Consider the following 26,471-nt stretch of genomic DNA (forward strand, 5'->3'; position numbering starts at 1 on the left):
TGCAGAAATCCTGCTCCAGTTCCAGTGCAATATTATTGGCTGTCCCATTTCAGGTTTGACACTATGTCACGCATGGCAAAGGGAGTAGAGTTGAATATTTAAGCCTGATTTTCATGCAATCCTTGGAACAATTTGAATGAAATTACTATGTGCACGATATAAGTTTTTGCTTGGAAAATTCAAAAAAGCTCTCTCTTACCAACGAGCCAACTCTGTGGTCTTACTATTAGAGCTTTGTCATTGTCTAGGCAGTGAGACTCTCTAACTGATCCCTCTCTCTTTCTTTCCTCTCTCTTTCTTTCCTCTCTCTTTCATTTCATTGTCATGTTAGGCCAGTCTGCTCTTGCCACCTTCATCAGAGCTGCTGTGTTGTGCAGGTTGTTGTCGTTCATCACCGGCTAGCGGCTCCAGACAAGAACACCGCGCTATTTGCTGTTGCGGCAGCTGGCCGCTGTCATTGGCCTGTGGGACAACCCCTGGGCAGACAGCCGTCGCTGGCCTGGACCGGGTGGTGTTGGCACGCCCTCACTAGAACAGTGTCATTCAAGGACCCAATGGTTGATGTCCCCGTTTTTTGCTAGCCTCAGGCAAACACTTATTGACTGTATAAACTTCCTCTACCCCTCATTTAAAAGCCAAAGAGCATCATTCCCAAAGCGTGCAGGCTGCGAGGCTATGGTTCGCTGGGCAGTGAGGGTGGTTGTTTGGGTTGAGTTACGCCAGGCGGATCAGGCTCTGTTTGACCTGAGGGGCAGTAAGTCCTCCCACTCCCCTTGTAAAAATGTTGTGAGCGTGAAAGGCTTTGAAGTCTCTCTCTCAGAGAGGCCTGGTCTTGGAGTTCCTTGCACCAACATCTCCCTCCCCATATTCCGCCTTAGCCCTGGGTTTAGTCAGAGACCTTCCTCCCATTTTAATGTGGTTTACACACACACACACACACACACACACATACACACTGCACACACTCTCCTCCCACTAACACTCACACATAACTAAGCATCTCTGTCTCACTTCCCCCAATAGACAATGGACAGACACAGATACACAGTATCAGTGGTGGTATTATAAGGTTGTGATTCAGCATGTCCACTTCAAAATGGCCAGTGATACATTTGTGCAGTGATTGTCCTAACTTAGTAACACATCCAGGCATATGGTCCTGACTTATTCAAAAATAGGGAACCTACTTTTTCTGCTCTAAATAATGACTAATGCTCCAGTACTGGGTCATCTCTTAAAAAAGGGTTGCCATACCTCTTTCTCCTTGAAAGACATTACTTCCTGCATTTTCATTCTGTTTTAGTTTCACTAGGAGAAGGGGATAGAGCCGCCGTGTTGATTAATGCATGACTAGCTCCTGTAGCGGAAGGCCTGCTGAGCATCTGTCAGGTATCCAGACTCAGTCCCAGGGGGATTGGCATGCTAAAAAAGACCTGAATAAATAGCCTCACTCATTTGCCTGTTGGTGGAGTGGGTATACCGGTTCCTGTTAATAGGCTGCGTTTTGCATGCATGTGAAACCTGCCCTTTGCAGAAAGAGCCGGAGAACAGGGGACAGCCAGAGAGGGTTGAAGCGGAACAGCGTTCCCTGACAAGACTGCTCTCGTCCCGTCTCACGGCCCCGTCGCTCGCTTGGCAGAGGTCACTGGGCAATGGAATGACACACTGTGATGAGGGGCAAAGGCCTTCATTTAGCAGGCTGGACACTGGTACTGGGACTGCTGGCATTGTTAGTCATGTTGTCTTAATACAGCCGTGTGTGTGTGGGTGTGTGTGTGTGCCTCTTTGTGTACATGCGTGCATATAGACGGATGAGATGGAAGGAGAAAGGGAGGTGTGTGCCTGATGACCTGTCATGGTCTTGTAGCCAATGGGTACCAGAGCACAAACACGTGTACACACACACACACACACACACACACACACACACACACACACACATACATGCAAACACACACACACACACACATACATACATCCAAACACACACACACACACACACACACACACACACACACACCCCTCTGTCTGATGAGCAGTTACCCAGAAGCCTGTCTCCAGGAAGTGTTTGCCCATTGTGATCTTTCTCTTTCGCTCCACACACACAGCTGTTGGAACAAAACGACTGTGTGCATAGACCTGTGTGTGTATGTGCATGTGTGTGTGTTTGCCTACATACTGTACATGTGCGTGTGTGTCTGACAGTCTTTATCTAGAGCAGGTCTTGGTGACAGAGGGTAGCTTACAGTTCTTTACAGCTGGGAGGGCTGTTTTGCATTTCTGATGTGCGAGCGGACATTTTGCCAAGTGACCAGCAACTATATTTAGCTGGTAAATAACATCCAGGACATTAAATGAGATTCACGGTACAGATTTCCGGCCCTGCTGCATCCTCGATTCCTCTCTGTGGTATTTCATGCAGTGGTGTACTATCCTCAGACCGTCAAACTCTCCGTTCCATCTATAGGTTCCACTGACTCATGCATCTCATGAATGATTGATCACAGGACATCAGTAGCTTCAAATAGTGTGCCTATTTTTTGGACTTCACAATCTATCCAAAACAGTGTCAACACTATACAGCTTTACGACATTTTTTTTTTTACTGTGACAGCACTCTTTTGTGGGTGACTTACATACAACTGCCTGGCTGTGTTTTTTTATACCATGGATGTGAGGTAATCACGGTTCATAGACGCATGAGACCATAAACGCAGTGGAAACTAATGTTTTTAATCCTTCACTTTTTGCACTGGTAGAGTTTTTTTTTTTTTTTGCTGTTTTGATTTTATGCTTTCACTTGTTTTTATAATATCAAAATCGATAAACATTGTGGGAAACATTTCCTTTCAAACAGTAGCCAGTTTACTGCCATTTGGTACCATCAGATGTGAGGTGAAGACCCCAGAGTTGGGGTGGTCACCCTCAATGCTCATGTACTTTTGCATGCTTATGTCTGCAGCAATTGATCCCTTGAAAAACGTGGTTTACAGTGACACTAAATCTCCTCAGCTGCTGTCATAATTGTGTGTGTGTGTGTGTGTGTGTGTGTGTGTGTGTGTGTGTGTGTGTGTGTGTGTGTGTGTGTGTGCTATGCACATTTCAAACTCCTGCACCTGTTCTAAACCAATCTGACTTTTTGACATGTTGTAAATTAGAGGGGGAAGTGTATAATCTTGCTGTTGAGGCGCCTAACCCTCCTACTTGCTCTTGACCACACAGTTGGAACACTACATTATTAATATATTAAATATTATTTAAAGATTTCAAAATATTTTACCAGTTTCAAAACAATTTACATGGATATTTACCTAGTTTGGTTTCTATTTAGTTTGCTTGGATCCATAATTGTCATGCATTTTGACCGGATGTTAGAAACCAATGCCCAATGAAGCTCCAGGTGGTTTTCTTGTGTTCTGGCTGGGGTCTCTGCAAAGAAGCATGTGTCCTTTGGCGGAAGCAAAAGCCCCCTGGGGGTTCAGTTGTTGGCAGACAGTAGCAGTGAAGCTTCCACCATGCATTATTTACGATTTACAACAAACTACACAACACAGATGGTGCCGGCAACTCATTAATGTTGTTAAAGAGCTGTTAAAGACACCACTTTTACTCATCCCCCTCCCAGGATTGTGTGCAACCAGATAACAAATAACAAGTGCTGGCTAAGACCAACAAGGCAATTTTATTTATTTAAAAACATGTTTTAATCAGTAGTCTATTGTGTATCACTATAATCATGTTCTCTTATGACATTCACCATGTGAAGCTGAAATTTGGACATGTTAGTACAGGTCAGTTGCTTTCATGAAACAAATGTTGAAGAGGGTAACTGCCATGAGCTCTAAGCCTTAACCTGTATTCTGTGCTGTTCTACCAGTGCTTGCTGATGCAGTAGAGTATGGCATGATGAAGATATTGTTTGGTGTTATCTGGAACTAATTATTTGAACTTTTGAACCAGGCCCCCTGGAGTTCGCTCAAAATCAGTCTAAATAAAGATAATACAGATAATAAATAATAAAGCAATTCATGTATTACGCATTGTTTGTTTAAATATTTTGTGTATACACTATGTGGTAATTGAACAGTGGGATAAAGGTCACGTAGCATGGTATTTTGCCACCACTATCAAATGTTTGTCGAGGGGACGAGCCGCGGCGTGGGATAGTAGTTACTTAGAACGCTCTGTTTTCTCATTCGACTGCATACAGCAGCACCTAAACGTACCCTCCCTCCCATGAACCCTCATCACTGGTAGTGCACCTTTCCGTTGTACTCGATGGTGTGTGTTCTCTTCTGCTTTGTGTCTGTCCTTTGTTCACGCCCGTTGATGCTGGGAGGACAGCGCACCGTGTGTTACATCACGCAGGGCTCGAATTTCACGCGTTTCACTCCAGGCACAAACACGAGGGGAGGCTGACAGCTGGGATGCTTTATTTGCTCGCGAGCTCGGCTATCGGAGCGCACTTCTGAGGGACGCTTTCAAAGGAGTGGGGTCCGCTCCGCGAAGCAAACCGCTGTCGCCTGTACATTTTCCGCATCTGGAGAAACGTTTAAAAATATTACCCTACACATCGACGGATTTTATTGCCTCTTTGACCGCTCGAATTTTCTCGTGGGAGATGAGCGCAGTAAGTTTACTCGAAATATGCACATTGCAATTCTGATCAATAATCGTATTATATATTTACTGTGGAATTGCATTTCGCCGACTGATAATACATTTATATTCCATGATTCCGACATAAGTGAGTTTTGATGTGTTTTTACTGATTGCGTATTAAGTGTAGCCCTCTGACTGCGTTCATGGTTTAGCTGAATACATGTTGAACAAGTGCGTGCTGCTTGAACTGTTTAGTCTTAGAAACCATCGACTCATCCTATTAAATTATTGCATGTATGCAGCGCGCATGCTTGAAAGGGAGGAAAATGGGATACTTTGGAGGAAAAAGATGTTGCATTGTTAGATATTGCAGCGTCACTCTTAGTTCTTAGTTCAATGCAAACTTAACGAACTTTAAAAGTAAAGGTGTTGTGAAACACTTCTGGATGTGAATAGCGCGGGACTGCTTTGTTGTGGTTAGTTATTTTGTAAGTGTCCCTGGTTGCCTACCCTGCAGAGCATGATGGTTTTGTGTCTGATCCAGGTGAACTTGGCTATTGTCCTTTGTGTAGGCTGGTGCACAGGACTGTCTCTTTTTAAACTTCTCAAATGGTGACTTGTCCTATTTTCCATTCAGCACTGCTCAGTTAACCCTTCCCGTGGTGAGGTGCCCTTTTCAAGCTGTGCTTTTAATCCCTTATGATGGGGCAATTTCCTTATTGTTAGAAGACAAAAGAGAGAGAGGATCCTTCCTGAGTTAAATCAATGAAAGTCGACCTCCATTGTTTTCTGGATGTGTCCTGTTGGAGTTGATGATAAGATAGTGAGTGTGTGTGCGGGGGGGGGGGGGGGGGGGGGTCATTTCGACCTTATTTATTCCTTAGGATTACCAGCTCTTAGTTGAGAGGTATTTTTTTAGAATAGTCTTTCCCCATAGTATAGGCTAGGCCTAGTCTTATAGTCTTAGGCCAGCATACCATAATATATTGCACATGCTCTGTAGTCCTACAGTATATAAGCTATGATTTTCCTCATTGCAGATTGCTTCCCACCTTGTGCTCATCATCCTTGTGTCTCCGTAGGAGATGTGGAAACCTTCACAGTCCATTTAACTGTAACCCCCCCCCCCCCGTGCCCCTTGCTACAGAACACTGGCCAAGGCAAGGTCTTCCCTTATGGTCCATTTGCCCTGTTTAGATATTTTCAGTCCACCTGAAGAAAGCAACAAGTGCTTTTTTTGTCCTTTGCTTCCCTTTGCCCACTCCATAATCTCAAATTGGAGGAAGAGCCTGGCTTTCTGGAGCATGTCTCAAATATAGTTGTTGGCTTTCCAAGTGAAGGCATGCATCGTTGTGAACCAGAAGACATTCTTTTGACTCTTTTAGAATGTGAGAAGCCTATAATTTGTGTGTGTGTGTGTGTGTTGTGTTGTGTGTCTTTGCTTGTGTATTTGTTTTTCTATTTTTCTAAAGAAATGTTAAATAGTCATAACCACAATGTTACTTGATATATTTTCTGTCCTTTAATAACAGTGGTTGTCATGCTTGAAAGGAAATGGGTTTCTCTTAGCGTGTGTGTGTGGGAGTGTGTGTGTGTGGGAGTGTGTGTGTGTGTGTGTGTGCGCACATGCACACAGACGGACAGGAGGCGCCCATGCAGAAAGGGCTCCTCCATTATTAGACTGTGGTCTTGGCATTGCCTTTGAGTTTTGGAATGGCTGGCATGAATGTTCACCTCACCACTGAATGGCTTACTTTTCCAAACTATGAATCATTTTACTATCACATAGTTGTTTTCTTTCCACTGTGGCTATTGCCTTAACAATTTGAGGAAGGACCCAAACCAAGTTTGCTGCTTGTAAAGAATCAGACTTTGTGTTCTCTTTAGTATGTCCTAGCTAAGGTCTTTTCTGCAGTATAGCTTGAATGCTATTCTCTTGCTGTCACTTTGGATAAAAGCGTCTGCTAAATGAATAAATGTAACTGGATTTAGTTTTTGTGGAACAAACACATCCCTGTGACCTGTATAGAATGTTTGAGTCTTGGTGACAGAACATTGCTTGTTGGGACATACATTAGTTAAAGCATGATGACCAGCTGGTGCGTTCTCTATGAGTTTGTGTGTCTTTTGTGTGTTTATTTGCCAGATACCTTTCTTTCTTTCATATCCATGTGAGGATGAGTGAGACGCCTGGATTGGACTAGAGAGTGCATGCTGAGTGGGAAATAGAATGAGATGGGGAGCAGAGATAGTACCTCGGAACAGCTGGGCATAAAAAAACATTCACGCTTCTCTGAATTACAGAACCCTCAGACACAGGCCTGTTTTCGTCTATAGCTCATTTCTTTTTTTAGCAGTCGAATGAGCCAATCTCATTACCAGACGTTCTGAATGATTTCAGAGTCCCGCGTTTTGAAATTATGAGTCTTAAATTATGAATCCCCTGCATGTCTGCTAATCACTCTGCTGCCCTGCGTGATGAAGAATTAGCATTTGACCATGTCATGATGGAGTCTTGGAATTCATTCTCTAAGCTTTCCTAATTTCCTCTTGTTAGTCATGAGGAGTGGACCTAATTGGTCTCTTCTTTGATAAATGCACCATCTTTACAGTGCAGTTGTTGCTCCCATATCATATGCACACGATAGAGCCCTATTCCTCTTGCAGTGTTATGGGTCATTCATACCAAGAACGATAATGATAACCATAACGAGGAAAGCGTCCACACTGAACAACGATAAACAAAGTCTCTCCTTGTGTTAATGAATGAACGTTATGGAATGAACGTTATGAAATGAATGTTATGGAATGAACGTTATCGAATGAACGTTATCGTTCTTGGTGTGAATGACCCTTTACTGACTTGAGGGAGCCTTTCCCATTGCCATGGGTTTGACTTTATTTCTATATGGAGTCTGCTGTGCATCACTCGGACAAAATTACAGGATCTCTGTAAATTGTCATGGAGAAGGGGAAGTCAAGTCAAGGAGGAAATGTAGAAGGCCGTCATGGAAATGTGTGTGTGTGTGTGTGTGACGTGTGTGTGCGTGTCCCTTCCCTGTCCCTTCCCATCCCCATCGTCCGTGTTGTCAAGCCCTTTTATGGATGGACTTCACTGGCTGTAGTGTGTCCTCTTGTCTGCAGCAGTGATGAGTGTGTTGAGTGGAGGCACTCAGGATTTCAACGCGTGGAGTGGAGTCGGTTAGGACAGGAGAGTCCTCGGACTGAACACACTGTCCAAGTGCACAAGTTGATTTAGCCCCCATCACAGCCTTTTCATTTCCTCTGGACACTAGAGTTGCCACTGGAGCTGCCCTAGCGTCTCCATGGATTTCTCTTTTTTCTTCAGCAGTTCTTCTTGTGAGACTGATTAGGCTGAAGTTGTGTGCAGCTTTGTGATTGTCTTTGTTTTTTTTTCTTATCTAATCCTCAGAGTGAAAAGCGCTTTTTTTCTCTCCCTGTCTCTGCTAAGCAACATCTGTCATGGCCATTCATTGCTACCAAAAAAGTCAAATTGTGGATAGCCTTTGTATTTAGGCTGGGTGAACCCAGCCTGATCTGCCGGCGATTTCTTTTTCACAATGCAGCTCAGGCTGGAAACCTGTGCATCTTTTTCTGCTGCTTCCGTTACAATTTTGCAGGGACCAATCACAAGCTAGCTTATCAACCTGGCACACTATTGGCAGGTTTAAAACGGTGACGATAGCGGAGCGACAGCAAAGTATCTCTCTCGACGGTCAATACAATTCCCTTGAATCCCTTCACAAATCCTAACCTCTTGACACTGCTCAGTGTCTCTTTTAGGTTAGCAAACAAATCGATTAAGTGGGTGTAAATACCATTCACTTTCATGTTTTCTTTTGCACAATTCTGCAGACCGCTGATAAATGGAACATCACCTATTTCATGTGTCACTTAATATTCATACAAACCAAGACGACGGATCTCTAAAGAAACGCAAGCCCCCACCCGATAATTGTATCTAAATTAGCTATGTACCAAAAATGACATTTTACCGTGACTCGTAGAGCTGTAAACAGTGTTGTAAGGGTGCGTAGACATACCCGCTTGGAGCTCCAGTGGATTTTTTTTTGCGGCCAGAGTTCTCTTTCGCCGAGTGTGGTGGAAATAAGGCATCCACCAGCCCAGCACCAAACTCTGAGCACGGTAATACAAAATTGGGTTTTTAAGGCAGTAAATGCTCCTGTTAAGAACCAAACCAGATTTTGTTCAAATCTACACACCCATGGCTACTGAAAAAATGTAAGGTTAATTTATCAAATGTTATTTTGAAGTATTAAAAATCATCTTTGTTTTAGAATTTTTGAACAAAAGAGGCGGAAATTGGTGCTTTTACGATACGTTTGTTGTAAAGTTTCCAGCAATTTTCTTGCCTGGAGTTTTCGCGTCGCTCTGCAAACGTCACCCGGTTCATTGGTCAGATTGTTGAATGACTATCCAATTGTGTACAGAGTCATTTGAACTATGCCTGTTGATCACTCCTCTTGTGCAGTAGAAAATACATAGCAGACTGCCCAGACCAATGTTCAATCTTAAAAGATTGAGCTTGGTCTGTTGAAAGCCAGACTACTTTGTATTGAAACCACCACATAATTTCATCAAGAAACATAAGAATAAAATGTCAAAGGGTTTCCCACCCTCAAAATAACAAAATATTGACATGTGATAAGGAGATGCCTCACATTTACTCAGTTTAGTTTACATAACATAGCCTATTTGAGGCACATCTATTGGGACTTTCAAGGGGTCGATACAGTACTTTGGGTCCCTGCTGTTTGACTGCTGATGTGACACGAAAAGGAAATGCATGTTCTTTGAATACTGTTTAGATTAAAGAAAGAAAAAAAAAGAAAAGGTGGCCAATCCAAGCATTGTCGTTAATGATGCATGAAATTACATGCTTTTTGTTAGGAAGGAAAGTTTGGTTGGGTGTAATTGCCAAGGGATATGTAAAAGCGGAGTTCTGTGGTGGTGTGGAAGTTTAACTTCTGTGGTGACAACCCTGCAAGTTGGATATTCTGAACTGAACTTGATTTCAGTCCTCTTTGAACACTTAAACACACTTAAGTATCACCCTGGCTAGATTTGCTTCTCTGTGTGATTATGTCCAAGCTCCCACAGCCGTGAATCATTTTCCGTTTTTGGTGTCTTCGGAACAGGAACAGTATATTTATTCCCGGCGTTGTTGCCATGGCTGCATAATCTCCCTCAATCGTTCACCAGGCCAGTGAATGACCTTCACATTCGGCAAGGTTTGAGGCAGCACAATCACATGGGCAGCCGTGGCCCACTGGTTAGCACTCTGGACTTGTAACCGGAGGGTTGCCGGTTCGAGCCCCAACCAGTGGGCCGCGGCTGAAGTGCCCTTGAGCAAGGCACCTAACCCCTCACTGCTCCCCGAGCGCCGCCATTGTAGCAGGCAGCTCACTGCGCCGGGATTAGTGTGTGTTTCACTAATTTACCGATTGGGTTAAATGCAGAGACCAAATTTCCCTCACAGGATCAAAAAAGTATTTATACTTACATACATACATACATGTAAACGCTCCTGTCCACTATCATGGTTTGAGGCAGCACAATCACATGTAAACACTCGCGTCCACTATCAAGGATGGAAATCGTCACACAAATGAAATCGCAAAGCGTGTGTATCTCGGCCATCACTCTCTCTCCCTGAGCTTTAGAGGCCACACACTCCGATGAGTGTGTGTGTGTGTGTTTTTTTTTTTTCAGCCTCTCTCAGAACCGAAGGTCGGTTGAGTCCAACCCCTGACCCACGGCTGGCTGGGTCTGCCTGCATCTGGATGTGCACCCGGGGAGATCACGCCCACTCCCTCTGCAGGTGCCCGTCTCCTGCAGAGCCATGACGACGGGTCTTATTGCAGAATGGATAATTACCTTTGCCTTACATTCATTAGTGAATGCAGTGCACCCTCTCTCATCCAGAGAGTTTCTCTCTCTTCATCTTCTTTTCACTAGTGAGATTATTCTTAACGGAATAGTCTAACATTAGTCCTCCTTTGTCCATTTGAAAGGTAGTTTTATGTTTGTTTTTATTTTCTTTAACATTTAATTTCTCCTCTGTAAGAAATGTCCCCCTTGAGCATTGTTGTACAGCTGCACACGGAGGCTGCCCCCCACCTCACTGCTGTGGGCTCTCATTTGAAAGAGGCCTTGGCCCCTGGGCCCTGTTGTTCTCTCTCTTCAATCCTTTTTTTATCTGATTAACACCCCTCCACCCCTCCACACTCGCCCTTGTTCTCCCCTCCACACACCAGCAGTGACCACTATCCCGCATTCAGGTTTCAGCCATGGGCTACAGAGCTCGGCCCCACCTCTCCTTTGCAGTGCATCCTGGGACATGATGAGCTCATCAGCACTGCACTCTCACACTCACACACACAAACACACACACACACACACACACACACACACACACACACACACACACACACACAGCCCCCCCAACTCAGGAATGCTGTGTACCTTAGTACTCCTTTATTTCCAGGGGCCTGCCCCTCATTCCGCATTGATAGCCAGGGGCCGTGAAATCCACAACCAATCCAAGTACCAATAATAAGGACTGAATCCTTTTGGGAACAACTTGGGTTAGGGCTGTAATGATACACCAACCTCACAATTCGGTTTGTATCACGATTTTTGACACACGGTTCGATACGAACCTCGATTTTTCTTTGGGGGGGGAGGGTAGACATTTTATTAAATAACATTAGAAGACCAGAGGATTACTATAATATAATAAGAAAAGTAATAATATAGAAGTATCCTGATTCCTGATATAAAAATAATAAAAGTAAAGTATACAAGTAATAATATAGTAGTATCCTGATATAAAAAGATTTTACTGAATGTCTGATATTTATGACAGCACACTTTATGCAGATTAGCCTAGGCTTACTATTTTTATTACAACTCTACCTCTTTAATTCAGCTGTCTGGTTGAAGCCTGGAAATATTGTTCTGCGGTTCTGCCTTTTTATACTTGTTCTCCTTGGGACAGGCCCTTTTTCAGTTAACATGAATGCAAAAGTTTTAAACAAATATGTGCAGCATGCTAATGATGCTAAGCAGATTTAATAGTAGGCTAATTTAGCTAGTCGTCTTCTATGCGTCCTTGCTTTGACAATTGTGAATCTTTTATTTGGATTTTGTTGGCCGAGTTGCGCGTGTTCATTGACCAGGAGAGGGAGCGCGAGAGAGAGCGGGGCAAGGAGAGGGGGTTTACTTCTATACTGTTTGGTAAAGTTGAACACATAGTCTACAATGAAAGCAACGAGAGGTATGAAATTATTATTTATTTATTTTTGGGCTTTTTTACACCGCGACACAGTATCGTAGATATGAGTGTGGCGATTTCGGTTTCGGATCGCATATCGTTACAGCCCTAACTTGGGTGCATTTTAGTTACTTCAAAAAAAAAAAGTCAATTTTAATAACTGGAGTACACACACACACACACACACAGGGCTGCACAGTGAAGTGCTGCTTTTGAATTCTGAGCATCATAATGAGTCATGTAGTGTTTTAATTTTCTATTGTGAATATAATAAGAGCAGATGAATACGCTTGGCTGTAGAGCCTGATGAAGCTGTTAACAAACAAAGTGTCAGTCAAGCTCTCAGGCCCTCTGGCTGCCAAGGCTGTGCAGATTCAGTCATTTGTTGCCTATGATTCCACTCTGCCGTTCAATAGGCAACTCAAAATCAATTGAGTCTGTATATTTAGGCTGCGGAAGAGTTAGATGTGGATTGGGTGCCTTGAATTGGACCATGGTTGATGGATGAAATGGGTGCCTTAGTGACCACGGGTAAATAGATGATGGGCAGCACAATGTGTGTCCCAGTATGCTTTCCCTTGGAGCTGCAGTGGTCCGGTGAAGAGCATATGATACCCTAACTAGCTTCCCATGGAGCATCTTTGATGATGACTAGTGTGACATCCTGCCCTTTTTATGATGATTTATTATGATCGTGGTCGTGGTCACACTAGCAGACGTTTGGTTGAGATGCAGTAGGCTGCAATTACAGGCATCAATTGTATAGTCTATCTAATCTAAGTTCAAACCAGACCCTGTGAGTGTGTGTTTATGTGTGTCACTGTGAGCTACAGGCTAAGGGGAAAGGATATTTTTCCTTGCTATTGCCACATGACCGAAAGCATTTCTCAGAGATTGGCCTAAAGCTTACTTAATATTCCAATGCATAGCTTTCGATTGACTTTCGTCTTTCAGACTGATGAAGCATCATACCCTTACCTTTGCGTTATCATTTATTCTGTTTCTGTTTCATGCTCATCGCTGCTTTGCCTCTTAATAAATATTTTTTTTTACATTTTCCCCTTGGACTTTTCTTGAATGCCTTTCTTGTTGTTGACATGCTTACAAGTACATCTGGATGGTGTTGTTTATAAAATCTTAATGTAGAACAGGCTAATAGGCTGTAAATTCTTAAAGCCCTCCTTTTTAATTAATATTTGTCTACAGTAGTTCAGCGGCCAAGGTCAGGGGCAGGCAAAGCTGATGCAGTATTTAAACTGCTTCCCAGCTGCAGCAGGAGAGGGAAGTCTAAGTATTTTTAAAAAGTGTCAACCATATTACCATCTATCATGTAGGCACATTAGCAAATCAGCTGATATACTACAACACAAAAACACCAAACATAGGGTTGAGATTGGCCATGAAGATGGGTCTGTGAGGGTGGACTTCTAATGCTTAAGAACTGGCTCTAGTAGTTAGGCTAAACTGCCTTGACTGCTGCCGGTCGGAGATCAACATGATTAATAATGCTAATGATTTTCCATGTAACTCTTCTCCCTCCGTCAGCAGTGGTGAGTTTGTGATGGAAACGTGAGCCGGAGAAAAGGGGTATTTAAATGTTAATTACCACCGTTCTGTAGGTGAATGAGCTGAAACAGCATGATGCGCCAAACCGCCTCTCCTCTCCTCTCTCTCTCTCTCTCTCTCACTCTCTCTCTCTCTCCCTCCTTCAGGATGCATCACTGTCATTCGCCTCACCACACATCAGAGGTTTGGGCTGTTTGAAACTCCCCCTCTACCCCCATGTTTTCAGCAGCCGTGTGGAGAACGGACGAGGATGGAAACAGAGCAGAACTTGTGCCCTGTGTTAGAGGGGAAAACGCTAGCACATGTGTTGAGCACTACCGTGCTGATTGTGGGGCTTCACCCACCCGAGCAGAGGCCATTTTTATTGCTGCAACCGCCAACCGCATTCTTCAAAGCCTGTTCAGTTCTATTTTAAAGAAGGAGGGAAACAAAGTGGGGGAATGCACTGAAACAGTTGAGATTTTAGAGATTATCTGCTTTCTGGTCTCACCAATTAAATATGTCCTCAGTTTTTCCTATACGGGCAAACAAGGGTGGCATTTGTGAGAGGCACAAGAATACAAGGATAGTTCTCTTTTGTGGAGAGAACTATCCTTGAATTTAATACCTCAAAGATTATAGGTTCTGTGCCCCTCCTTCATTTTAAAGGCTGTTCTTAGCCTCCCCTCTTTCTAATTCAAGAAAAATACAGCTTTGCCCCATGTACTATGATATTGCAAACTCTCATGGAGAAATGGACAAGAACATACTTCCAGACTGCTCCCCCAGATGATGAGATGGGAACTTCATACAGTCGTAATGACCATGAGTGGACACATCTGCGATGACTTAGCATTTGAGGGCCCAGGCGTTGTTTATGCAGTGTCACAGAGCAGGCTTGCAGGAGACCTTGTGTTGACCACAAGCTGTGGCAGCTGTGTTTTTTGCTAAAGATCATGAGGGCTTTATGACACGTCTGTCAGAATGATGTACACCCCTGCTCCTCCTGATGGGCCCCTTGCACCCATCTCTAGCACTTCAAGACCTCTGGCCTCCTGAGTTGGTCAAATTCCTCTTGAACCTTTAAACTCACACCCACACTTCCATGAACATACAGCAACAAACAAATGATAGCCTGTTGGCCTGTTTGGCGTGTGATGCAGTTGAAGCATGCAGCCATGTCATTTGTGCCGTTATGTGAAGTTTGTTTCTACGCAAGTCACAGCACGTGCCCCTACAAAATTAGCAACCTGAGGCACCAACGTCACCTTACCAATAACAAGGGTCCAATGTAAGAATTACATTTTACTTACCCAACATGGTCTTTTACTTGCCCCTAGCCAATGGCCCAGTACTTGAGTTGAACCTCACCAATAACATCTCTCCTCCCTGCGTCTTCGAGACGCTGTCTCTGTAAGTTTCCCTCTCCTGGGATTGTGCTGTGCGAGAGCTCACCGCGTGTCGTGGCTACAGAGGAACCGTGTAGAGAGCTCTGCTCTGATTTATTGCCTTTGGGAAGCAGGCCAGGCTTACAGATTCAGGAAGCTGCTTGGTTTTTACAGAGGCATTAGCGTACCCTGAAGTGAGGGGATAATATTGTGTTTCCAAACCAAGACCTGACCCCGGCGTGCTATTTGGTGCACTGCACTAGTAGTTAGCAGGCGGCTTAGAGACTGTGCAGCCAGGCTCTCTCATTGCCTTTTGGATGATATCTAATACACCCCTATTTGTCCGGGAAATAGTGATGGGACTATGTCTGTACAGTGGAGACGCCACTTTTAGGGGATGCTTTATTTTAGTTGCGAATACTGATGTGTGTTGGGACAATTTAGTCAATTTGCCAATTTGAGCATGGCCCCTTCTCAGAGATTTCTTGAGGGCTTTCATCTGCTAATTTCATCCGTCAGGCCTGTGTGCCTCTCCATACATGGACAGCTGCAGACCATGGATGGGCAAGCACTGGATTACTCTGCTGTAGTTAGTGGGCGGCTCAGAGACTTGCTGGACTTCCTCATCGGCTTTTGTTGGTTATCTGATCTATCCCTGCCTCAGTAGCCCTGATGAGAGAATGGGTAACAGTGCGGAGGCGCGCTAAGACTTTTTTTTGTTTTTTGTTTTGGTTGTGTATGCTGAGGTGCCGGGGGGGGGGGGGGGGGCACTATGGACTATCCATTTACTATTTATTTTGGTTGTATATGCTGAGGTGCTGGGGGGGGGGGGGGGGGGGTCATTAGCATTGCTCATTCTACTCCTCAGAGATTTTCTTGGGAACCAGCCGGCTTTCATCTGCTAATTTCATCAGGCCTGTCCTCTTCTCATGGGCAGCTGGGGGACTGGCAGACCAGTGCATAACCAGACCTCAGTCTGCTCTGCTCTGCTTGCATGGGGCCAGTTAGTGTAGACGTTTGTGAAGGCGGACCAAAGACAGACGGTGCCGTAAGTCTGCCACGAGACCACACCAGGTCCACTCCTGCCAATAGTGTCCACATTAATTACAGACTAAAGCTGTGGCTCGTGGCCTCTCGCCAGGCCTGGGGTTGCAACCATAGACTGTAAAAAATGTAAGAAAGGGTCTGGTCCACCCACACAAATGAAAGACCCAAAAATAATAATGAATGGGGGGGGGGGGGGGGGGGATGGGTCGGGTTGCACAATCTGCATATGCGCACCCCCCCCATTCATTATTATTTTTGGGTCTTTCCTTTGTGTGGGTGGACCAGACCCTTTCTGTATTGGCTTCAAGGATCTGTGTAGAATTCTGTAGGCTTAGGGCCCATCCCATTTCTCCCCCCTTAAAACTTTCACTTGGTTTTGATTGCCCTCAACATTAAAGCCCCCTCGACAAGGGAAGTGGAGTTGAAGATCTTTCCCTATGAATTGGGACACCACTATATGCAAATTAGCGAACGTCACGTGCAGCGCCGACGCATCTACTGGTAGTAGCCCGCTACTATTTTCATTCAGGAACATGCCCGTTCCAGCGGTCATTGTTGTGTGGGCTGTGCTGGTTTATCTACGTCTGGTTAATCAACAAAGATATTAGTGTTCATGTGAATGCCAGAACACACACCTTAAATATTGACGAAACTACCCAGATCAGAATCAGATATATAACGTTATTTGATGGGCAGACTCTCTGAAAGCACTCAGCAGATATCATGAACATTGTCAGATAGCGTCGTGAGATATTTTCTAACATTAGTGTTCAAAACTCAACAGTCCATCAGATCTGCATCAAACTAACATATTCCAACATATTTCGAAATTTTAATATGCTTATTTGCGAAAATATATGAAAAATTTGGCCGGCTCGGTGAGCTCGTACGGTATCGTGGGTAATTTCATCTCCCACTTCGTTTTAAGCCTGCATCGATCCTAGCTATATTTTGAGGGTTGATTTTAAGGGGAAAATAGCACTTCCCCTTGCTCCCTAAAGTAATGGGACACCCTAGCCCTACACGTGCACACGCAAAAACGAGGGTTAGGGCAAAAATCTAGGGGTAAGGGAGGTATTGGGACGGGCCCTTAGAGTTGCCTTGAGCACAGCCACTCGCCATTCTTCAAATGATCTGAATCGTAATTAATACAGAGGCCACACTTGATACCCCCTGATATTACAATAGAGCTGACCTCTCACCAGCTGGGTTGCATGCTAACTTCAGAAGATATGTGGACAACACTGAGCATAATTATGTTTGACGTTTCTTCACATTTTGTTGCTATTTCTTGGTCATTTTTGTATGTTTTAAACTTTTAAACTAAAGCAATCCCCACGTAGCACCCATTATATTTAATCAGGAGGTTTGGCTGCGTCTGCTGCTCCTATGATCCTATGACTGTTTATATTAGACCTGGGTTGTAATCACCAAGCTTCCCTCGTTCTCTTCATTCTATGGTGCTAATATGCAGTGGCCCCGAGACAGTCACCGCGTGCCATCTTATCTAGAGAGGGTAATGAAGAGCTGTCTGCAACCCCCCCCCCACACACACACACACACACACACACACACTCCGTTCCCCTTCCCCTACCACCACTGACTGTGTGGTCGGCCCCCCTTATGCCACCAGCGGTAATTGTCTCTGTTAGTTTAATGACCACGATGGGAGCCTGTAATTGGGGCCCGGGCTTAGCTTGCTGAGTGGGTGGATGTTTTCTCGTCCATGTGAGAGGACGGGAGGTATGACCAAAGCTGGCAGCTCAGTGTCGCAGATACCCACTGCTGCTTCTGTAAGTACGCAGAGTGGAGAGCAGGAACACACCCCTGGAAGTGCAGCTGCTGGCTGTGCGGTGACCTCCTGCTTCCTGCCGCTGGGGAGGGAGAGTGTGAGGGCGGGATGCTCAAGTTTTCCACCACACTCACACTCCACACTACAGCCCTGTGCAGTGCTCACCAGCGTTGGTGGCTCTTGATAGACTGAGCTTGATGGTGGCCACCCTCAGGTACTGCATGGCAGATTAGATTTAGCACAGTGATTGCTCTCTCGCTCTTGTCTTGGAGGTTCTGATTGTTTTCGCTCTGGTTAACTTGGCTGCCCTTGAAGGGGGAATGAGTTGGGGGCATTCAGTCAAAAAAAAAGGCTGCAGTTGCTTTCTTTTTTTTTTTTTTTTTCAAGCACTTGATCCAATGTGGCTGAAATTTCTCTCTCTGTCAGTCAGGCTGGCCTTTATATCACATCATCCAGATGAATGCAGCTGGAAATAGCCATCAGTCATCGTGTTTATAAAGCAGAATCATCCAGATTTAAATGAGTGCCTGAGAATGAATGCCTTTAAATGGGTCTTGGGTTTGTGAGGTTAAGCCGTTGCAACATTTAATTGGACAAAAACAGCATTTATGGGTATTTTAGCGTTATTAGCTAGTGTTTTCATAAGCAGCTGTAGTTATACACATCAAATGGGCTATGTTTGTTTTGGTCTACACCCATTGCTTGATTAGACAGATATGACAAATAGATGGAGTATACGCACAGGCATTAAAGGAACAAAAGACACTTGAGTTTTTGAGTTGATTTCCAATTTAGGAGAGTAGGCAGTGCTGACTTCTAATAGAGATGTTTTTAGATTGGGACACAGCAGTGTTCGGGGGTGGTTGCGGGGGGGCACCTTGCCACAGTGTGGAATCTGACAGCCACTTGTGCAATATTTACCTCCTTGCACCTCATCAAGCCCGGAGCGCACAGCTTAAAAACATTGACAAGCTCTACTGACAGGCCAGGGATTGCTCTGACGATGGATCCTGACATTCTTACATTTTTACTCTCTCTCTCTCTCTCTCTCTCTCTCCCTCCCTCCCACTCCCTCCCTCCCTCTCTCTCTCTTTTTCTGTTGATCTCTCCACAGCCACAATGAGCGCAAGGTGACCTGCAAGCACCCTGTAACAGGCTCTCCCTCTCAAGACAACTGCATCTTTGTCGTCAACGAACAGTAAGTCTCTTCACTTACTTCAACGGTGGGGAATGTTACCGGGTGGCATTTTTCAACATTTCAGCTATGACACTCACTTCCTGTTCACCAAAGAATCATGTCAAAACATCTCTCTGTTAGAGTGCAGTTGACACCATGACTCCTGGGTATCAATGCTTCTCTTATTTGGACTAGAGAGTTTGGGGTGTGGATGAAGCTAGAATGACTAGTCTGTCATAGCTTTAACTTTGGCTGCTCTCTATTTTCCAGTTTCTGAAATCTAGTTTTAGTGTCCATGTTTTGATTCAGTAAAGTCTAAAATGTATGAGATGTGCCATAGTTAATGAATGAATAATAATAATAATAATAATAATAATAATAATTATAGATTTATATTTTTTTAACATATTTTTTTTTTATGATAGGACAGTAATGAGAGATATGAAGTGAGTGGGAGAGAGATGGGGTGGGATCGGGTGATTGACCGCAGGGTCCCCTTGTGCACTTGGACCCAAATATCGAACATTGCGACCGCTTGCGCCACAGCACCCCCTGTTAATGAAATTTTTGAGGTCATGAAAAGAGCACTTGAGAATAATGTCTGTTGCTGGTCAGATGTTTTTCTCCTGAACAGCATCGGGTCTGAGATAAAGCCTCTGTGTGGACTTCACGAGCAGCGCAGGCAGAATAAGAGCCCATTGTTCTGCAGGGGTCTTATGGGGAGTGCGTGCTGTTTTCCATTCCCCTGCTTGTCCTCAGAGGAATCGTACTGTTACATTCCTGCCGTTCCCTCACTCCTGTCTTTTCCACACCTCCGGTATTCCCAATGCGCTTTCTGTTTTGGAGCACATCGCTGCCTGTTCCTGCCTGGCCCAACTCTGTTTGCCTGTGAGAAGCTGCGAGCGTCCTGGCTAAATATATTACGCTGCCCTTTCACTCCCGAACGGACTCCCCCGTTCTACCACTCTAAATAAAGGAGTGTGCTGAGAGAACCTTGAGAACCTTGAGTTCTAGAGTATCTCGGCACAGCCAGGCACAGAGCTTTATGAATCGTTGCCCCTGGCCTTTTAATAGATGTTTTGTTCTGCCTCTTAGATTCACAAGGGCTGTAAATCAGTTAAATTAGGCGATTAGTCCACATGACAGACTACACCTCACCCCCCCGCCATCCAGCAGTCCTGTGCTAACTTTGAGCCCTCTTGCCAGAACGATGTTTGTCTGTGTGTCTGGAGCTGTAGCTCTTCACGGCCAGTAGAGAGGGGGGTTTGGGAGATGAGTGTGTGCTTCAGACTGCCTCTGCCTCCTTCAGTGGTTCACCTTTCCTGCCAACTGCCGCCAGCCTCTCCTGATAAATTGGCCCAAATGAGAGCCACTGGAGGAGTTCTTGTCTCTCCCATATTGCTGCAAGAAGTAACTTGGGCCATACTTACAAAAGTTTCTATTGGTTGGCCCGTATAACCGAAAAAAAAAGTCATGAAACTATTTAGATGTTGGCAGGCAGTGTATTCATCCTGCAAATGTCTTCCCATATCAGAACTGTGAAGTCTAGTGTAGTGTAGTGTAGAACGTTTGCACTGTAGAGCCATTGTCCTTGTAGAGCCATGGAGAAATTTGTGCAACACAATCTTAGAAGCGAGTTCAGACTGAACATCTTTTATTTCATGCCTCTTCAACATGTATTTAGTGTGATTAAACCTGTGTGGTTTTCCCCTAAGATAATGTATTATAGTTGAACCAACCATCCATTAAATGGAAAGAGACCAAAATGATTGTTGAAAAGGAGCAGTGTTTGCATGGCAAGATTTTTTGTTGTCACATGGTTGCACTCACATTCAGCTGTTTCTGTTCGTCTGTGGAGCTCTGCCGGAAGACCGCATGAAGTCTGTATTTTTAGAGTAAAGTGATGACACTATGGTCTGTTCATTGACGAAAATAGCTCAACACCCAAACCTTAACCAAAAATTGCACAGTTATGGTTAACATAGCCAGTGATCAGATTCAGATTCAGGGACCTCACGTCTGTCAGCTATTGCAAGGACACTGCAGGAGCGTGAGCCTCAGGGAATCTCAATGCGCTTTGTCATTGGACTGTTGTGTATTTTGGCGCTCTGCATCATTTCAATATAATGGAATGGATGTGTGGAAATGATGTTTGCTGTACACAGCAAACTTACAAATACAATAACAAAACTAAGAATCCAGCAGCTCAAGCCTGCCTCGTAAATGGGACACACACTTTTGCTTGATGCAGTTCTGTCCTCCGAGGTCTCGGTTTTCGCTCTCTACATATGCCCACCCCAGTTGCTGCTGTGTTTGTGTGATGTTCCCTGGAAGGCTGTCTGGTTGGGAATGCAGTATTGCCTCAAAAGAGCTCAAGCATTGATAACATAGTTTTTGTTCCCTTGTTAACCGATACCATCTAGTCTAGTCAGGCCACTTACACCATGCTGTCTCTCTCTGGCTGCGGTTGCTCAGTTCCTCCCTTGGCCTCAATGTGCTATCATATATCCAGCACAGTCCTTGACCCTGTGTGTGTGGAAAAGCAGTGGCAGGTTGATTCATGCTAACGGCTGATGCTGTTTCTCCCTTTTACTCTGTTTTGCTTTTAGCTTGAATTGCGGGAAAATCGTTCGTCCTGTCTTACACAGGTAATACCTGTATGCCCCTGAAGTGGGTGGCTTTGATGTCACACCCAGTAACACATTTGTCTTTTAAGCCACATTCTTGTTTTGTTGTTGTTGTTGTTTCTTTTTAAGTTGGTGTTTTTTTATGCTTCAGCATCTCATGTCCCATCAAGCCAGTTCATTTTCAGAGACGTAGTTGTGAGGTTAATTGCTTTGAAAATAAGAAAAGTGATTCATAATCATGTTTTCTAATCTGCGCACAGAGAAGCTCTCTGCTTCTCTGCTGTGCTCTCATTCATGCCCATATCATATTGACTCTTTTTATTTTCCTCTTCCAAACAAAAAGTCATTTTGTACTGTTAAATTAATACAAATTACGTTCAACATTAACAATGATAAATCATTCCTGGAAAGGCAATCAGTCTGTAAACAAAAATCATAACAAAGATAATTAAGCTAGCATTCATTTCAGAAATGTGTAGATTTTCACTTTGTGGATGTAGTGTGTTTCGGGCAGGACTGTGGTGGTGTTGTAGCTGAAGACTAAATCACTTCACAACTCTGGCTCATAAGCCCACGAGGCAGTGCACTGGAGTGTGGCATGTAGCACCTTCCTTAATCGAAATGCTAGCATTGGCATTACACTAGACTAACACTGCTAGCAGTGTCTGAAACAGCAACATGATCATGATGACACCCTAAGAATGCTTCTCATATTGCTTTTTTTATTGTTGTTTTTTCCTTTTCACCTGCAGGCTACACAGGTAAGACCCGTTATTGTTCTATGGTGTTATGAAATCAGAGAATATGACGGTGTGTTTGTGTTGTGTGGTGGGCCTTGGCAAACATGTTGTCCTCTGTCTTTGGTCTGTTTCCTGTTTTATTTCTGTATGTGGAGTCGAGTTGCCCAGTCTGGTGGGCAAAAGCTAGCGGTCGACCCCTTAAGACAAAGGGACCCAAAGCTGTCAGCCATTGACACTGCCGACTGCTGAGTGGCCGCGTCCAAAAACTGCTGAGTTACTCGTCTAGCCAGGACCTCCTCTGTGTGCGTGTGTGGCAGGGCCTCCTCTGTGTGTGTGTGGCAGGGCCCCCCTGAGCTTTGTCTCTCTTGCCACCGAGGGACGCGGCCGGACAGCCGACTGGCCGTACACATAAGAGACTGCTGATGCAGGAAGAGTGGCGCTTTTAATTATTTCTTTTTTTCTGGGTGGCGCAAGTGTGTGTGTGTCTCTCTCTGTGTGTGTGTGTGTGTGTGCCTGTATGTGTGTGCCTGTGTGTGTCTATCAGCCCTGTTTTCACTGGTTGCATGTGGACACTGTGTGTTTCAATAACAACAGCCTACCTGTGTTAGAATGTTACCCTCTGAATGCCATGCAGTTGTGAGTAGAGTGAAGCTGCAGAAAGCACGTTTGGGCATAAGCAGAGTGCTGGCCAACTGGCATTGGCAGTACACCTTTGCCTGGGCATGTTTTTCTATGAAACAGCTCTAATCTTGGGAAATAACTCCAATCCTATGAACCTGCTGAATTAGGATTGATATGCTGAATGGTGTGAAGCATTACAGGTGGCTAAGACTGTAGCAATCACTGTACCGATTCAAAGCTCGGACAATAAGCTTGTAAATTCATGAGCATAAGTAAACCGATTCCCACTTGCTCCCTGTTGCTCTCACGCGTAAACATGGGCACATACAGTACAGTAGTGGCAAGCAGTTGTCCTACTGAGCCTAACAGCCCGGTTACATCGGGAGCACAGCTCCGTTCGTGCAGCGTAAAAATAGTGTTAGAAGACACTAATGATCTAATTGTTTTGAATGTACTTGCCGCCACCATCACGTCTGGTGCAGCCAGTTCCATTGAATAAGCTAATTGTTGCAGCGTACACTCTGCGAACGGAGTGCTTCAGTTATGTGCCCGGTATAGCCTGCCTGTAGTAGCCTGCCAATCCCAGATCTCTGCCCTAGTTCCTTTCACTCAGATTTCCCTTGAGGCTGGTTTAGGGGTCAGAGACTTTTTTCGATGCCTCCCAATTAGTTTTGGGCGCCTGTTCATTGTCATGCCGGTGTGACTCAGGACGAGATCATCATTGGGATGCCACAGTAAGCCACTGTGTCATCAACAATCAGAAGTCGTGCGCCCCAATCCAGCCCCCCATCCGCTGCCTCGTTGGGAAGGCAGGCAATTTGGCACGTTCACAGCCACAGATTTCAGATGTGGCCGGCAATCATGGGGCCTCTGTTAATTAGCAACAGCACGCACACACACACACGCGCTCGCTTGGGTAGGCGCGAACGTGTTGGGTATGAAGCTGTGAGAGACATGCTCTAATCAGGGCTGGATGGGTGAGGGTGGGAGGATCTGTTGGCCATGCAATCACAAAGCCATGCAGTATTGATTTTACTTGGAAATCAGATCCAGGTCAGTGATCGGGTTTGCTGCCGCTGCAGAACTAAGGCAGGGCCAGGCAGACCATAAGCCCTTATGAGAGGGCCTTCACTTACCGCAGTGGACAATTTGCCCATTTAGTTACTTCGTGTTAGTTGAAGGGTAGTGACCTCTACACTCCAACCACTATTGAATACATGTTGATTTTGACATGTGAAATTCTAAAGTCATTATATTCTTAGAATAGCCTGTCATTTGCATATTACTTAAACCAATTATAGGTCGTCTCTGAATTTGTCTTTTTGTACCATTTTGTCCTTTGTTCAGAGGCATATTCACATTTGTGTATGTTATCTTAATAATACATTTGTGTGTGACCGTCTGTTTGTCCAGGTATTGTCCTGCACGGGAATGCCAAGTTGTTAAATGTTGGTTGTTTTGACCAATTCTAACTTGCTGTTCTTGTTTGCTGTCCATGATATTCCCATGTTGTGCACAGTTGCCATGTGTATTGTGTGAAGCATGTCTGATTTGATGACCATATGGGAGTTAGAATAATGTGGTGAGTGATCTGGTCCTGTGATTGAAGGGGAGCTCAGTGATGGTACAGATGCCTGGTCAGAGGAAGTGGATGTGGCGGGAGGCAGATGTCCATGGGCTTTTCCTGTTTATTTTCTCATTGGGCTGTTTGCTGCTCTTCTGCCATTCAAACCCCTAATGCAGTTTAGTCACATAGTGACACAGTCAAATAGAGTCTCACCGCTATTTCATCTGCCAACTCTGACAGCCATTGAGCATTTTGTATTCATACAAGCCTTGCTGCCTGTATAAGAGATTATCAAGGATTTTTTTTCCAAGTAATTCTTGAATGCACTATACAATTCTGCTGTCGACTAAGTTATGGGAGGAAACTTTGTGGCCAATTTAAAGTGCAGTGACACAGAGGACTTTATATGTAATGACACGAGGGAAGTAATTGGTTTGATTCATAGAGTAAGCTTTGCTGCTTCCCGTCCTATTCCTCTGTGTTTCTGCGTTCACTAAATGAGCGATGCGGAGATGCAGAGCGAGTCTCATTAAGGGTACGTTTGGAGCCACGGTGATTTGGGCAGAATGAGCCAAACGCTGCACACAGCCTCCTCCTGTCTGGTCCATCATCTGACCACAATCAGCCGTGAATCCCGCGCCGGCCCCTTGTCCTCTCTGGGTTCGGCTCTGTGCCAGGCCTGTCTGCTCCGGACGCTCAGCGATGCTTCCCTTCATCTCAACCCCATCTCTCTCTTTCTGTCTCTCTCTCTCTCTCTCTCTCTCCCTCTCTCCCTCTCTCTCGCTTCCTATCTGTCTGTCTCCCTCAGGCCTGCGTCCAAACCGCCAGCGAATGAGAAGAAGGAGCGGCCACTGAGCACCATGAGTGAAACGTCCAACTACACCGGTGGTTCGGGCGACTACGCCACGTACCCCAACAGCCCTGCGGGCACACAGCGAGTAAGTTGACGGACCTGCAGACTTTATACGCTGGTTCACGCGTATGCAGTTTGGTAGAATTGTTTTTTTAATATTTAATGGAGCATCATTTCATGGGTCAGAGACATCCTCTGAACAGTCAGACAGATCTTGATGCTCCTCTGTTATTCTTACTAAGCAGTGTTAAAGTTGTATCTTATATTTACCCCGTTCTTGTAGTACTAGACAATATTATTGACGTTGACATTCAAATGATAGGAGTGGACTTACCATGGCGATATGCTTTGAATCAACTGTGGCTAGGTCTGTTTTGATTTGTCCACTCACACTATATTTTCTATTTTTCAGCCATCAAGACCCTCTAAAAAAATCCACAATTTTGGAAAGAGGTCAAACTCCATAAAGAGAAACCCGAACGCACCAGTTATAAAAAGCAACTGGCTTTACAAACAGGTGAGCGCTCATTCTGTTGGCATTGTGATTTGATGTGTTGTTTTCTTTCCATTAGCATTCACAGTAGCCCGTAAGCAGGGCTTTTTATATATATATATATATATATATATATATATATATATATATATATATATATATATATATTATGGTGGTCCTTATATGGGGTAAAAAAAATTTTTTTGGAAATGTTCAACTCTCACCCCCTAAATGTGTTAGGATATCAATAAAAAACACACTGTGCAACATTTTGAATTGTTCCTACAATATCTAGAGGTAGCTCAAGGCCTTTGAATATTTCCGGAATCGCTCATTTTTGCAGACATTGTACCATTTAAGAACGCACAACAAAATGAAATGCAATATTATTTGTTGGTCAGACTATAATAATATAAAGGAGAATAGCAATAATAAACAATGTCAATTAAATCAATAGCCTAATGAAATAAACAATGAAAATGAGGGGGAAAAAAGCAATAATAAACAATAATGTCCATTCAATCAATAATATAAAAACAATAGCCGGAGATAACGGAGACCACTGGGCAACTCATTCCACCAACATGGAACCACTCAGGAAAAGAGTCTTGAATTTGACCTAGTGTTTATGACTGGTCGACATAACAGACACTCATCAGAAGACCGCAATAGGCAGTTGGGAAAGTATATCTTGATCATTG

The 26,471-nt window shown here is 44.4% G+C and overlaps 1 protein-coding gene across 3 annotated transcripts in view; it reads left to right on the forward strand.

Moving 5' to 3' along the window:
* Nucleotides 1-26,471, forward strand: part of LOC143104982 (pleckstrin homology domain-containing family A member 5-like) — a 124,401-nt gene that overhangs the window by 57,712 nt on the left and 40,218 nt on the right. For 2 of the 3 annotated variants that reach the window (XM_076269356.1, XM_076269375.1), the window contains exons 4-6: nt 18,807-18,890; nt 25,233-25,362; nt 25,690-25,794. In XM_076269356.1, the coding sequence (XP_076125471.1) occupies nt 18,807-18,890; nt 25,233-25,362; nt 25,690-25,794 (319 nt within the window). Of the gene's footprint in view, nt 1-4,346; nt 4,631-18,806; nt 18,891-25,232; nt 25,363-25,689; nt 25,795-26,471 lie in introns of those variants that run through there. The other variant, XM_076269366.1, reaches the window with a different exon arrangement.

This window comes from Alosa pseudoharengus, unplaced genomic scaffold, assembly GCF_046254945.1.
Source record: "Alosa pseudoharengus isolate Yale_2024_CS ecotype anadromous, Long Island Sound unplaced genomic scaffold, YU_APseudo_1.1 YU_APseudo_1.1_scf_10, whole genome shotgun sequence".
Taxonomy (NCBI): Eukaryota; Metazoa; Chordata; class Actinopteri; order Clupeiformes; family Clupeidae; genus Alosa; species Alosa pseudoharengus.